This window comes from Schistosoma mansoni (assembly GCF_000237925.1).
Source record: "Schistosoma mansoni, WGS project CABG00000000 data, chromosome 3 unplaced supercontig 0083, strain Puerto Rico, whole genome shotgun sequence".
Classification (NCBI taxonomy): domain Eukaryota; kingdom Metazoa; phylum Platyhelminthes; class Trematoda; order Strigeidida; family Schistosomatidae; genus Schistosoma; species Schistosoma mansoni.
The window spans coordinates 774105-789909 of NW_017386008.1; the positions used below are offsets into that span (position 1 = coordinate 774105).

Genomic DNA, 15805 nt, shown 5'->3' on the forward strand with positions numbered 1-15805 from the left:
AGTGACCCATAGATTCTCTTTGCAAGTAGAACATCGAGGTGTACAGGACAAGCTGTGAATCACGTGTGGAGAAATTCAAACACTTCAATTTTACCCGAAGTTTGTGCTGATGATGACATTCAGAAGAACGATAAAAACTCCACGATCAAACCATCCAGCTCAGAGAACAAACCCACATAAAAAATAACATTTAGAAAGGCTGTTTTACTTCTATTTTCTTCCTCATTTGTGAATTTAACAGATAGATGAACTTCATTGAACCACTTGAGTGTCTCTAATTGGTCACTGCGGACATTACAAAGGATGAACGTGTCGTCCATATATCAGTAGTAAAATCATAACTTGTTAGTATACTGGGCCAACGGACCTTTTTTAGTTTAGTGAGAAAAATGTCAGCCTATATGAAACCTAGTCTGAACTTATATAAATATATATTTCACCATTTCATTTGTAGTTTACGTTCGTAATGCATTCTAGTAATAATTTCCCAATGGTTTCCACAGAGATTGTAGTCTTTAAGATGGTGGAGAAGATTTGTAGCTTAGGTGGTCTAGTGGTTAAGCGCTCTGGCGCCAGACTGGTAGATCCTGGGATCGAGTCTCGCGAGCCGGGATCTTGGATACGCACTGCTGAGGAGTCCCACTATAGGAAGAAACGGCCGTCCAGTGCTATCACATTGTAGTTTTTACCACCTGTTCTCTAAGTTGTTCATATATATATATTTCACAATCCTCTTGAGTGGAATAATTATAAACAATGATGTTCCGTCTAAGGACATCATTGTCCTTCTTTTAGTGTTTATGTTCATGGTCTTGTCTTAATAATATACTTCACTAGATTTGTGGAGAGTGGTTTGAATATGGTTACCAACCACTTTGCTACAGTATGATAAAGGGAATTGTACATGTCCAAAATTGATCTTAATCGGTTATTCTTTTTGTACACCCTCTGTAGTCCGTATAGCCTTGGTAAATCGATACCTATCGGTTTAATTGTTTCGTATAAACTTGATCGAATTACTTGTTGATTTTTGAGCGTCGTTTTTAGAGATCTGATCAGTCTACTCTCGAGGCGAGGTCGTGGATGCGCACTGCCACTGAGGAGTCCAACAATAGGACGAAACAGCCGTCAAGCAGTGCTTCCAGGTTTTTCATGGTGGTCTAGCTTCGATTGACTCACGATTTCAGCTACGAAAAATACTAAAATCTCCACAAAACCCCTTCTGATTATTCTCTATCTCATTACTGACATCTTTTTGATCACTGAGTTCTTGGACTTTTAAATGATTAATCATGATGTTATTCATCTTGTTATATTTTCCTTGTTCTGGTAGCTCTCCACAACAGTGTGAGGATACGTGATTATGGTTTTGATGAATATCAAATTTATAGGTATTTACTAATGATCTCTGAAGTGAAACCCTACTGATTTTCCCTCAGTGTCGGAAAGGGTACTTGACAATTCTCAAGCCTAAAATTACAGTACAGTAAACATTCTTCATACCAAAAAAATAAACTTACCTGTCCCATTAAAATTAAACTTAATGCATGAATAATAGTAGTTTGAAATGTTTTCAATGAATTCCCCTGTTCATACTTCTTCTTAGAATCTTTGATATTTTTAACCATTTGACCTTTTAAATTGATTGCAAAACTTGGACAATTACATTTGGTTTGTTGATGTTGAATGAACCATTCATATCCAATTGAAGGTGAAATCATTCTTGGTGTAAAACATAATTGATCAATTGGGTCGATGTTATGTGTGGTTGTTTCCTAGGGAAGAAAAATGAAATTAATTATGACGGTGATGATGATGATGATGATAATGATGATGATGATGATGATGATAACCAGTTCAACTACTGAGCTCCAGCTAGATGGTTCATGTTTTCAGTTTTAATCAATGCCTGATATGATACAATGATACTTATTATTATCAGAAGGAGTTTTGTGGAGACTGGTAGGTCCTGAGTTCGAATCTCGTAAGGCGAGATCGTGGATGCGCAGTGCTGAGGAGTCCCACAATAGGACGAAACAGCCGTCCAATGCTTCCAGGTTTTCCATGGTGGTCAAGCTTTAATTGACTCATACTTTGAACTATGAAAATCATACTTATAACAGCAAAATATATACATAAAAGGTATATAACTATTGGAATATTCACTTACTGAACTGGATTGATTATAGAAATGTATATGAAATTGATCATTTAGTTTAGGTATTAAACTAAAACAAATGGATAGAGAGGGTAGTGGATTATACAAGATAATAGATATTTGAAGTTAAGATATCCAATTACATTAAGTTTGATGATTAGGTTGTTTGTTACTTACTTACTTACTTACTTGCTTGCTTGCTTACTTACTTACTTACTTACTTACTTACTTACTTACTTACTTACGTCTGTTACTCTCGATGGAGAATAGGCCGCCGACCAGCTTTCTCCAACCTACTCTGTCCTGGACCTTCCTTTCTAGTTCTATCCACTTTTTGTTCATTCTTCTCATGTCTGTCTCTAATTCTCGGAGTAATGTGTTCTTTGGTCTTCCTCTTCTCCTTCGGCCTTCAGGATTCCATGTGAGGGATTGTCTTGTGATGCAATTGAGTGATTTCCTCTATGTGTGTCCAATCCACTTCCAGCGCTTCTTCCTGATTTCTTCCTCCACTGGGTGGAATCTGGTTTGTTGTCTCCCACAGTAACTTGTTGCTGATAGTGTCTGGCCATCGGATCCGAAGTATTTTGCATAGACAACTGTTAATAAACACTTGTATCTTCTGGATGATGGCTTTCGTAGTTCTCCACGTCTCCGCTTCATACAGTAGAACTGTCTTGACATTTGTATTGAAAATTCTGATCTTGGTGTTGGTTGACAATTGTTTTGAGTTCCAGATGTTCTTCAATTGTAAATATGCTGCTCTTGCTTTTCCGATCCTCGCCCTCACATCTGCATCTGTTCATCAATGATGAACACAGTGAACTATTTATGAGATTAACATTATCTATATAAAATCTTATATCTTGTCTAGATACCTAACTTTAGATAGTTATCTTCCTCAGGAGACATTCTTTCCCCACCACCACCACCACCCATCAGACTTTGAAATCATGATCTAATCTATAAGATAATGAAGCAATGTTAGATAGAAACCTGAGATAATTGATGACCATAGTACATTATCAGTTTCGCTGGTATGTTGGAGCTCATTTGCACTATTCGTTTCAAATCACAATTTTTCGAATCCTTCATGTAGGTTGTATATGTCTATCAGCCCGATTTAAGTCATGGAGGTCTCCTTTTCCTTTTCATATTTGTAAAATCACATCTATCACATAAAGTTAGTGAGTGAGATCTCTTTAAGAGAAACCGTAAACTCCCTGCAGTATATGAACATTTTGAGGTATAAATTAGACTAACTTCTTCTTTGATTGTACCAAGGATTCTAGGAGCTAGTTATGTCTCTTATTTCAAACACACACTAGTGAATATCATTCAATTTCTTGTGGAAAATTAGCTTTATTGATGGGATGAAATACGTTTCAGTAAGAACAGAGAAGACATCAGACAGTTCCACAGCTATACTCATGATTGAACTTAAAAAATTTAGATTGATCAGAATACATTAGATTATTGAGTCAAAATCCGATTTTTCGGTGGATTTAATATATTGTAGTTTCTTATGATAGACTATTCATAGCCTTTAATAATAAAATTCCATGATATTACCCATAGTATCATACATTATCTGCCTCACTCTACAGATTACTAATGACTGTCAAGAATTGACTTACTTTTCTGAAATTAATGTACTTTCTGTGAAGCCTAATGATCTAAAATTCAGTGCTGAGTGTGATACACAACATTTTTGAACTACTTAAACTGGAGATGACATTATAGCTCTATGGAAAGCAATCAGTAGGGATTAAGAACAGAGTCTTGTGGTGATTATCCAATTTATGCTTTAAATCACAGACTGGCTTTGGTCAAACAATCATTGAAGGTTAGAAAGCACTAGAGAGATGTTTCGTCTGATTATGGGATTTCTTATCAGCTCATATAAATGACCGAGCTATAGATCGAAAGCAGGACATTCAAGTCATGTGACGAGCACATATCATCTGGACAACTGAGTTGTCATACAACAGTTTGGATTTTCAATCCAAACTAATTCCTAATATTGCGCTACCACAAAATGTTGCATCCCGATAATATTAATCTTCAGCCCAGCATGATTTTCTGATTTTTGAGGGTAGCTCTTTTAGAGTTACTGCCGGTCCCAAGCCAGGGTAAAGGATGAGGGTTGGGCATGGGGTTAGCAACCCCATCCCGTAGAAAAACTAACTCGCTAAAAAAACGCTAACCAGAAAAAAATAATTCAAACCATTTAAACTCTGCCCTGAGAGTTGAAGAAATAATTATGACGCCTTAGGATGAAAGCCGAAATTTTTCGGAAGTGACGAGACCGATGCACCTTCTAACAACCAGAGCAACATTCTTTATAGGTACATGAAACGTTCGGACAATGTGGGAGACAGGGAAGACTAGTCAACTGGAAATTAAAAGATAACTAAGAACAGAAATACAGTACAGTACTTTTTGATACAAACTAACCTTTCTGGTGAAAATTTCTGTTGCTTTCTTTTTCTTCTTCCATTAACATTAGTCGACCCATATTGTAAATCAAATAGCTTTGATAACTGTGATGTTGACATTAAAATCAAAGTCATCGGTTGAATAAGTTCATTCGATCTTGATAATGGTGCTGGAAAGTGATTATTTAATAAGTATTGAATATAATTTGTTAGTATTCTAGGTAATTGAGGATTAGTTTCAGGCCATGTTATCACCTTAACTAGTGGCCTATATTTTCAAGAAAGAAAGGAAAGTGCATTGAAACAAAATAGTTTATTGATGAAATATAAATATCTAGTTGAAAGTTATCATATATGAAGGGAAGTTAGGGAAAAGAACTTAAGTATGAAAACAATTAATGTTGGTTTTGTGATGAATGGAGATTACTTACTTACGTCCATCACCCCTCGTGGAGGAGCATAGGCCGCTCATCAGCATTCTCCATCCAATTCTGTCCTGGGAAATCCCTTCCAGTTCCTTCCAGTTAACATTCATCCTTTTCATATCTGCTTCTATTTCCTGACGTAATATGTTCTTTGGCCTTTCTCTTTTCCTCTTCCCTTCAGGATTCCAAGTTAGGACTTACCTTGTAATACAAATTGGTGATTTCTTTAATGTCCGATCCACTTCCAACATCTTTTCCTAATTTTCTCTTCAGCTGGAAGCTGGTTTGTCCTCTCTCACAGAAGGCTATTTCTTATGATTAAATTATAGATAGATTTATCATAGCATTATATCAACAGCGGAACCGAGGGAGTATCAGTCCCATCATAAAATTGTGATATATCTTTCTTGGAAGCTATCAACAAACATATCTTGCTTCAGAGAAGTAAGTTTACTACTTCCAACCAATAAACATACTTGAATTGAATCGTGGGTCCGAACTGCTGAGGAGTCCCATAATAGGACGAAACGGCCGTCCAGTGCTTCCAGGTTTTCCATGGTGGTCTAGCTTCAATTGACACATGATTTCAATTATGAAAATACTAAAATTCTTCACAAAACCCCTTCTGATCTAAGGAATATTTGACAGATCGGCAGATTGTTTTGAAGGAATAGTATAATCAAAACACTTTAATCTTAGCAAACAATCATAGAAGACTCTTCCTTTAAATCTGTTTATTCACTTTCTAATCTCACCTGTTTCTTAATTGTTCATTTTCATATAACACTACTTATAAATAATCAGTAGTTTGAGTTATATGCAATCATTTAAATGATGGTTCTTTATAACAGACAATTATCCTACTCATATTTGATTTCATCCTATTGTCTCTCTTCAATTCTTGATTATTAAGTAACTTTCTTTGATACATGATATGATGTAATTGTCCTCATATAAATACAACTGTACACCTTGAGTAAATGATGACATCGTTGAAAAGAAAATTTCCTTCATTGAATGGTCTCAATTCTTCTTTTTCTTCTTCTTCGATAACGAATATTGAAGTGTTTCAATTACAAGATTATTTTTTGAAGATGTTATCTTCTCTGAGCTGGACAGTTTGTAGTTTTAGTTAATATGTTAAGCCGATATACCCTTATTCTAGCTTCTGGACAAGCCAATTCACCTATCCATCATGAGTCATGTTCTGACCCTGTCAATTATTCACTTATAAACCCTGACTATGTTTTATATGATCGTATATGTATGTACACTTATTATCCTATTCATCACATGTCTGTCATTTATTCTTATTTGAATATAAATATTGATTAATGCTCGGTAAAAGTGAGTTGGCTTACCCACCATCTCCAATGCGTGTCGTTTGTTAATAAACTGTAGCTGCCGTTTCTCTTTGCTTTCAGATTTTATGCACCGTTAAGATTTGTATTATAACGGTTAATCAAGTTGAACGATTAACGAATCACGACACTACGAGTTGTAGAGATTTTATTGTTTGTCTAGGCAATATCAGTTAAGTAAGTACAAGTATTTATAAACAGTTGTCTACGCAAAATACTCAACATTCACTGGTCGGATACTATCACCAACAGCGTTTTATGGGAGAGGACAAACCAGCTTCCAGCTGACGAGGAAATTAGGAAAAGATGTTGGAAATGGATCGGACATACATTAAGGAAATCACCAAACTGCATTATGAGGCAAGCCCTAACTTGGAATCCTGAAGGAAAGCGGAAAAGAGAAAGGCCAAAGAACACATTACGTCGGAAGATAGAAGCTGATATGAAACGAATAAATAAAACTGGAAGGAACTGGAAACGATTTCCCAGGACAGAATTGGATGGAGAATGCTGATGAGCGGCCTATGCTCCTCCACGAGGGGTAACAGGCGTAAGTAAGTAAGTAAGTAAGTAGGCTAGGCAATATCAATAGTATAAACTTTAGATAGATTTCTATCCTTTTAAATCATATGCTGATGATTATGTTCAGAATGGAAGTGAAATCTTCACAATCAAATGAAAAGACATAACATTTTTAAAATCCTCACCCTAAGCAACAAATACATTCTATAGTCTGTGAAATCGAAATGAATATCAGTTAAATTTCACGGTACTATGAATAATTTCACATGTTTTCTGATTCTTGTTTCATCCACTTCTTACAGGGAAGAAAATCTACTTCAATGATATATCTGATTCATTTTAATGTATCCATCGACTACAGATGGATCTATATATCAAGTTTATATTCCACAGCATTATTGAAGTTTCCTTATCAAATCATTAACAGAATCACCAACGAAAACTAAGGTATGAAATATTTCATTGACACTATAAAATGACTTCTTGTGTTTGAAATAGTCACTGAGAATGTTTTCTAAAAAGGTAATGAAAACTCCGCAATATTACCACACCGTTTAGAAAACGCGTTTTTTTTAGCGAGTTGGTTTTCTACTGGGAAACTACGAAAGCCATCATCCAGAAGATACAAATGTTTATTAACAGTTGTCTATGCAAGATACTTCGGATCCGTTGGCCAGATATTATCAGTAACTAACTACTGTAGGAAACAACAAACCAGATTCTAGTGGAGGAAGAAATCAGGAAAAGCGCTAGAAGTGGATAGGAAACACATTGCGGAAAGCACCGAACTGCTTTACAAGACAAGTCCGCACATGGAATCCTGAAGTTCAAAATGAAAGTAAAAATGTCGAAGAACACAGTACGCCGAGAAATGGAGACAGATATGAGAAGAATGAACAAAAACTGGATAGAACTAGAAAGGAAGGCCCAGGACAGAGTGGGTTGGAGAATGCTGGTCGGTGGCCTATTCTCCATTGGGAGTAACAGGCGTAAGTAAGTAAGTAGGTTCAGAAAACGCAATGCTTAATCCATCAGCGAGACTATAACATATGGACGAGCCAATCAAATTTAAGATAGCAGGTCTTAGATTTTGGCGCAAGATTAATCTGCTCATTTGGCTAAATACTAATTCGGCATTATAGCTGATGTCAGTTTTTGATGAAAGCCCATAAATCTAGTTTCAAACTCTAACCATCAACTGTTAATCAAAATTCTAATTCCTTTCACAGGTTCCTAATTGCAATTTAGCTCTAATAAGAAGATGGACACTCTGAATATCATTTTAGTTTCGCTCAAAGGTTGTTCATAAATTATAGTCTCACCTATCCAACTACATTAGATACAAATGCAAAATTACTTATTTCAGAGTTACTACTGATTTTAAAATAGTAGTATAATACTTTGAATGAAAAATGACATTCTAAAATTCATACTTACCAGGTTATTGTTGGTAAATGTTCCAAACTCTCAGTTGAAATAGGTTGAGAACTATTTAAAAGACTTTTCCAATACGGAGACAGTACAGTTATACATGATTCAATAGTATCTTTAACACTAAATAGAAAAAAATAAGAGAGATAAATAAACGAATCACATTATATAACACTATTGATAGTTGATGGTTCTGTAGTGACCTGCATTTCTCGACGAGAATACGATTGGAATAATGGAAACAGTTATTATTATAACCAATTGTACCAGTGATTGTTTTATCGTACTCGTGATTGTTTAACTGTATCAAAGTCAATTTTCGTTCGGTTGTCCGCCCTGTTTGGTTCGAATTTTTTTACGCTCTATCCTTATTGCCTGTACTCGTTGACACGTCTCGGTAATCTTTCGATACCACGATATTGTCAATAAATATACTCTATCTGAACTAGTTACAGTCTTCTGGTTTGCAAGTTATCAAAGGAACCAAGTCGTTTTTGGGCGCGTAAGGTTATTGTAGTGGTGATCATAGTCAAACGAGACTCGACGCCATCTACAGTTCTAAAGACTACATTTAGCCTTAAGTTAAATTACTCTTACTAACATGAGGTAATTTAAGATTATCTCTTGTTTCAGAAGCATAAGATAGGCTTTCAAGTCTCATAGATTGAGTATTAAATATTGTCGTATTTGATCTTGACCGTAGTCATAGCCAAACTGTATCGATCAATTTATAACTCGGTAAATGGTTTACATGATTTGATGTATGTAACACAATGTAAGAAGAGGTTTTTAATAAGCGCCAAATGCAGATTTTATTTAGCCTGACATCTATCGACAACCAAATCTACAATCTTCAGACAAGCGATGATCTAAGAGGCCTGCGGTCCGTAGTATTGATTGTTACTGTGAAAGAAGTGTTTACCATGCTTCACGTGACCCGACTGACCATTTATGAGATTAAACGAATGGAAATTACTAAGGATCCTGAAATTCAGTAGCGTATATATATTATAGGTAACTTATAATTCCAACGCCTCCAAATGCCCTGGTACAGCCAAGAATGGGGAGAGTCCGCTCTCCCTCTCCAAATACTCTCACATGGCCACGCGTTTATAGCCTCTGACAGAGATGTCCTACTCACTGCCTTCTCGCAACACGGGTGTTGTTTACGGAATTGAGAGGACGAAAAGCGAATATCCGGCGCTTTAACCACACCGGTGAGCACGGAAAGTCCATCTAGGGGAGTTGAAAAACCCTGATTCCAAACCAATGGTTCACATGGGCTCCAGTATCCTGAAGGAACAATTGGCATAAGAATCAATCGTTGGTCACTGGCTACCATGGGATCGCATCTCTTCACGATGCTTCACTGCCTTGTGGATCAGACCTTTAGGTCAAAGGCTTCGAGTGTGCCCCCCCCTAATAAAACCATCTGCTTCGTTTTGGGCACCCAGGCAGTATCATAGACCTCACACATTTAAATGGAATAACACTTTTTTGTGTGGCGCATATATATCTGGTGCTTCCTTGTACCAATATTTATGTGTTTAAATAAATAAAATGTAATCCCAACAGACAAAAAAATGCATGAAATGATAGAAACACTGTTTTCTACAGTGGAACACATTTAAAGAGTTCCGACCATAATGGATATTGAAGTAGAATTAATAATTCATATGAAATATAATCAAAATGTCTAGACATTCCTAGATATAATCAGAAATTGATTTTGTGGATATCATAGTAATTTAATAGTTGGGTTCACGAATCAATTAAAGCTAAACCATCATGAAAAACTTGGAAGCACTAGACGGCCGTTTCGTCCAAGCATAGGACTCCTCCGTAGTGAGCATCCACGATCCCGCTTGTGGGCTTTCCAATCCAGAACCTATCAGTCTCGCGCGTGAACTCTTAATCTCCAAAACGCAGAGCCGACCGTAATCCATCTAACTTCAACCAATTCACGAAATTGCGTCATCGTCCACCATTGTCATCAGTGAGTTACTATTTCACAACAGACCCAGTTGAACTCCACTGGTCACTATTTCTTAGGTATTTCATGGTGGTCTAACTTCAATTGACCCACAAGTTCAACTATTAAATTTCTAGGCATACTTCTAAAGATTTTAATTCAGGATAATGAATTTGATGCATTTGAGATAAAATTATTTAAATCAAGTGAAAATATTCCGATTTTGATGTAGATTTGTTCTCTGAGCTGGATAGTTTGGTCGTGGAGCTTTCATCTTCCTTTTGAACGACATCATCAGCACAAACTTCTATCCGAAGCTCAGAGAACAAACCTACATCAAAATTACTCACCTGAACTATAAATCTTCTCCACCATCTGAAAGTATCCTGATCAAAGTCAATTTCCAGATGGTGGAGAAGATTTGTAGCTCAGGTGGGTGGGTCGTGGAGCTCCACGACCAAACCACCAAGCTCAGAGAACAAACCAACATCAAAGTCAATTTCCAGAATCAAAAATCTCTATCAACTTTCATACATACGAAAGTAATAGTCTTCTGGTTGTTTGAAAATGAATGGATTTCACTAAGATACAATGTTTTACGAATGTTATAGTTACCGTATTCTTTCAAGATAACAAAAAAATTGAATTGTTCCATGTTCAAATGTACATGATTGTCATTTAAGTTCTAAATAATTTACATAAGATTAGAAAATACTACTAATATTTTGTGAGTAGTAACTTGAAATCATTTTAGAATTTCACAGATGAATCTTTCTCATTCCAAATATTAGATCTTTAAAATTATTAATCAGTGAATTAAGAAAATAAAAGAGAAAACATTTGAAATCTAAATTGTTTAGTAAAATCTTAATAAGTAATGAAATATCAGAGAATATTAAAAGTTTCTTTTACATTATTCCACTTGGTATTGTTCACTTGAATCTTCCCATTGATGTTTTGTACTACAATTGATCAGTCTCTAATGAGCATATGTGTATCCTGGACGGATTGCCTGAATATTACCTTAACTCACAAGTATTATAAGCAAAGATGGATAATGGCTAGCAGTGAAATCCAGAAAGCGCGTTTCCTGCATCTGAGTTAATGTTCACTTTGGGACTCGAACCCAGTTTCTTTCGCTTCAAACGCCATTACGTTATCCACCTAGCTGCTGAATCCTGATATCCACTTGCTTGTGGCACTATCCATCTTTGCTTATAATGCTTGTGACTTCAGACAATATCGAGGCAGTCCGCATAGGATGCATATATGCCAACAAGAGATTGATCGATTGCAGTCCTAAATACCAGTGAGAAGATACAATTAAACAACACTATGTAAATCAATCGAATTGTTATAATTAACAATATTGAAAAGAAATAATCGTAACTATATAAATTAACCTTGAACATGGTGGTTGAATTAATCGAATAGGTGATAATGGATCATCAAGTAATGCTTTTAAAACATGAACAATCCCTTCAGCTAAACTGTCAACAAAATATCCACCCTACAAATAAAGAAAAAAAGAATGGTGAAGATATTATTGTTATCAGTTAATAACATTATCAATGTAATCATTAATGAACAAGTATGTTTGATAATGATGTATCGAAAGTGATCATTTTGTAACGTTGTAGTTTTAGTGAACCCCTTCCTTTTATTGTCAATTAGATTGGACGACTCGACGTCACCCCTCCGCACTAGACTGCCCCAAACTAGCACCTCAACTCCAAACCCACAACGGCGTCTGTAGAACAGCACCCTTCCTTCTCCTGGTTGGCAACGACACCAAATGTAGTGAACAAAACACTAGTTGGGGGCAATCGAATGTATTTAAACACAACATTACAGACTATCTCACTAAATTCTGATAACCCTACAGTAAACAGTTAGTTTGCCAAATAACAATCATTTGTCTCAATCTTCACTGTTCCTTCTGTAAATATCAGTCCATCTTCTCTGATTTCATTATTCATGCATTTTCGTACCAATTGTGATTCATTTCAGTTCTTTCCTTCTCGGTCTTCTGCCAAAATACATTCTGTGTCTAACCATCACTATATACTACTTATATGGATATAAGTAGACCACATCACAGCACGAGGGAATATAGTCAAGTATTGCATGAAAATTTATCAAAAAATCATGAGGCGCTCATTTTTTTAAATGAAAAAAATATTCACAACGTACTTCAAGTATGACAACAACTTTGCCTCCAGCTAAAGATTTTAATTTGTGTACAAAATGACCAAATACCATTGGAGTTAACCACATTCTACCCTATAAAAACAGAAATGGTTTATAAAAATGATGGTTGTTTAATTCATTTCATACGCACAATATGCACATATGCCAATAAGAGACTGACCAGTTGAAGTCTTAAACATCAATGGGAAGATTCAAACAAATAATACTAAGTGAATTCAAACTTTACCCCATTGCACAAGCAAGTGGTTATCAAGACTCAGTAGCTTAGTGGATAACCAGATGGCGTTTGAAGTGAACAGTACCGGGTTGGAATCCTGGATTAAGCATCAACTATGATATGCAGGTACATCCAGCTGACGAGCCTCAAATAGGACGAGAGATGAGTCCTGGATTCCACTTCTAGACACTATCCATCAAGACAAAGGAGTTTTTAAATCTTTCAAATAAGGATTAGATAGCTTATTGAAACGATAACATCGTCTATTCAAACATTTTGGTTCACCTATTTTTGAACTGTACAAATATTTCGATGAACTTCTCCGTCACAGATTTACTCGAAAAGAATGAGAACACAAGTGGGGATAATCGAATGTCAATATATTGTCTCAAACTTTATTGTTCGTTCATTTCCACAGCAATCATTCTCTGTTCTCATTCTCTTTCCTTCAATCATCTTAACTTTCTGCTTCCAGTTATTTCACTTTCGATTGGTGATACATACTACTTATATTTGTCGACATCACTAGTATATACCACAGTAACATTATAAAAGTTTAGCAAATTATTGTGATGCTAAATATTAGAAGACTCGAACAAAAACATCATACTTCTTACTTTTGATTGTCTTATTTTTTTATTCTTTGAATAAACCAGGGAATGAGGCATGCACTACTGAATAAGGTAAAAATCGGAAACCTTCGGCGAAAGTAGTCATGAAGTATAAGTGTATAAGGTGGTTTAATGTTACTGATGAGTATTTTTCCTCTTAAAAAAGGCTGCCATTACATTCTAAAGCATTCTATCCTTCATAAAAATATTCATTTAATAGACTGCATATCCTGACGTTTCTCCACTGCATTTTAGATGAGACGTTTCGATCAAAAAAATGCGGAGTAGTTCACTGAGAAAAATAAATGGTTCAGTTTGAGCAGACGAGCAGCAACAAAAACCTCACACAATTCAATGATAACACTACCGATAAAGGAAGGTAGTTATGCGGGAAACTGAGTTCACGAAATTCGTTGACTTCGCATTTTCTATAGAATTTTGTCTTACGAAAGTGATAAAAATGAGCTGGGTAAGTGATTTCACTATTTACACCTGCTCTTACTCGCCATGTTATATAGGGAAAATTTCACAAATGCGATAAAAATGATCTTGGTGGTCTTGTATTACTATTCCGACACCACACTCTTGTGTCGGCGACGGATCTTCAAATGTCTGCCCTATCAATTTGTTGGGAAGTGATTTCACTATTTACACCTGCTCTTACTCGCCATGTTATATAGGGATACTACCACTATTTACACCTGCTCTTACTCGCCATGTTATATAGGGATACTTTCACAAATGCGATAAAAATGATCTTGGTGGTCTTGTATTACTATTCCGACACCACACTCTTGTGTCGGTGACGGATCTTCAAATGTCTGCCCTATCAATTTGTTGGGAAGTGATTTCACTATTTACACCTGCTCTTACTCGCCATGTTATATAGGGATACTACCCCTAACTCAGTCAGTCAGTGTCTGCAAAGTCGGAAAAATGAAAATTTCACAAATGCGATAAAAATGATCTTGGTGGTCTTGTATTACTATTCCGACACCACACTCTTGTGTCGGCGACGGATCTTCAAATGTCTGCCCTATCAATTTGTTGGGAAGTGATTTCACTATTTACACCTGCTCTTACTCGCCATGTTATATAGGGATACTACCCCTAACTCAGTCAGTCAGTGTCTGCAAAGTCGGAAAAATGAAAAATTTCACAAATGCGATAAAAATGATCTTGGTGGTCTTGTATTACTATTCCGACACCACACTCTTGTGTCGGCGACGGATCTTCAAATGTCTGCCCTATCAATTTGTTGGGAAGTGATTTCACTATTTACACCTGCTCTTACTCGCCATGTTATATAGGGATACTACCCCTAACTCAGTCAGTCAGTGTCTGCAAAGTCGGAAAAATGAAAATTTCACAAATGCGATAAAAATGATCTTGGTGGTCTTGTATTACTATTCCGACACCACACTCTTGTGTCGGCGACGGATCTTCAAATGTCTGCCCTATCAATTTGTTGGGAAGTGATTTCACTATTTACACCTGCTCTTACTCGCCATGTTATATAGGGATACTACCCCTAACTCAGTCAGTCAGTGTCTGCAAAGTCGGAAAAATGAAAATTTCACAAATGCGATAAAAATGATCTTGGTGGTCTTGTATTACTATTCCGACACCACACTCTTGTGTCGGCGACGGATCTTCAAATGTCTGCCCTATCAATTTGTTGGGAAGTGATTTCACTATTTACACCTGCTCTTACTCGCCATGTTATATAGGGATACTACCCCTAACTCAGTCAGTCAGTGTCTGCAAAGTCGGAAAAATGAAAATTTCACAAATGTGATAAAAATGATCTTGGTGGTCTTGTATTACTATTCCGACACCACACTCTTGTGTCGGCGACGGATCTTCAAATGTCTGCCCTATCAATTTGTTGGGAAGTGATTTCACTATTTACACCTGCTCTTACTCGCCATGTTATATAGGGATACTACCCCTAACTCAGTCAGTCAGTGTCTGCAAAGTCGGAAAAATGAAAATTTCACTAATGCGATAAAAATGATCTTGGTCCGATAAATGAAAATTTCACAAATGCGATAAAATGTTCTTGGTCTGGGTTGCGTTAGAATAGCTCGCTTTCGGTCTCTGGTGACATGTATTTTTTCTTTCGCTGTGTAGTGAATTCGTAACGCTTCAGATACCACAGGTTCCATAGTTCTTGAACGTTATTTTGATAACTGTAGTAATTCTAGAGCTAATGCATGCCTTGAATCCCTTATCGGCAAGGCGACGGGTGCATTAGAACAGAATCAAGCAGGTGGGGCTTTGGCTGTGCCTTTTATATTCTGTGATGACTCTGGATAACTTTCGATTCCGGAGAGGGAGCCTGAGAAATGGCTACCCCATCCAAGGATGCGGTGAAAATGAATTACTCAGTTAGAAAGTAAAGTCTTTCGTATACGGTCATAAGTGGTGATTATAGATCATTTAGATTGATCGCGATGGAA

At 36.4% G+C, this 15805-nt stretch overlaps 1 protein-coding gene across 1 annotated transcript; it reads right to left on the bottom strand.

The window, feature by feature from the left end:
- Window positions 1-1421: 1421 nt before the first annotated feature.
- Smp_177250 (histone deacetylase, putative) lies at window positions 1422-12581 on the bottom strand (the record flags this gene model as incomplete). Its single annotated transcript, XM_018791340.1, has 6 exons — window positions 1422-1775; window positions 2171-2228; window positions 4613-4861; window positions 8339-8455; window positions 11708-11814; window positions 12498-12581. 6 exons carry the CDS (start codon window positions 12579-12581, stop codon window positions 1422-1424), a joined length of 969 nt encoding a protein of 322 aa, XP_018645479.1.
- Between the last annotated feature and the right edge of the window lie 3224 nt (window positions 12582-15805).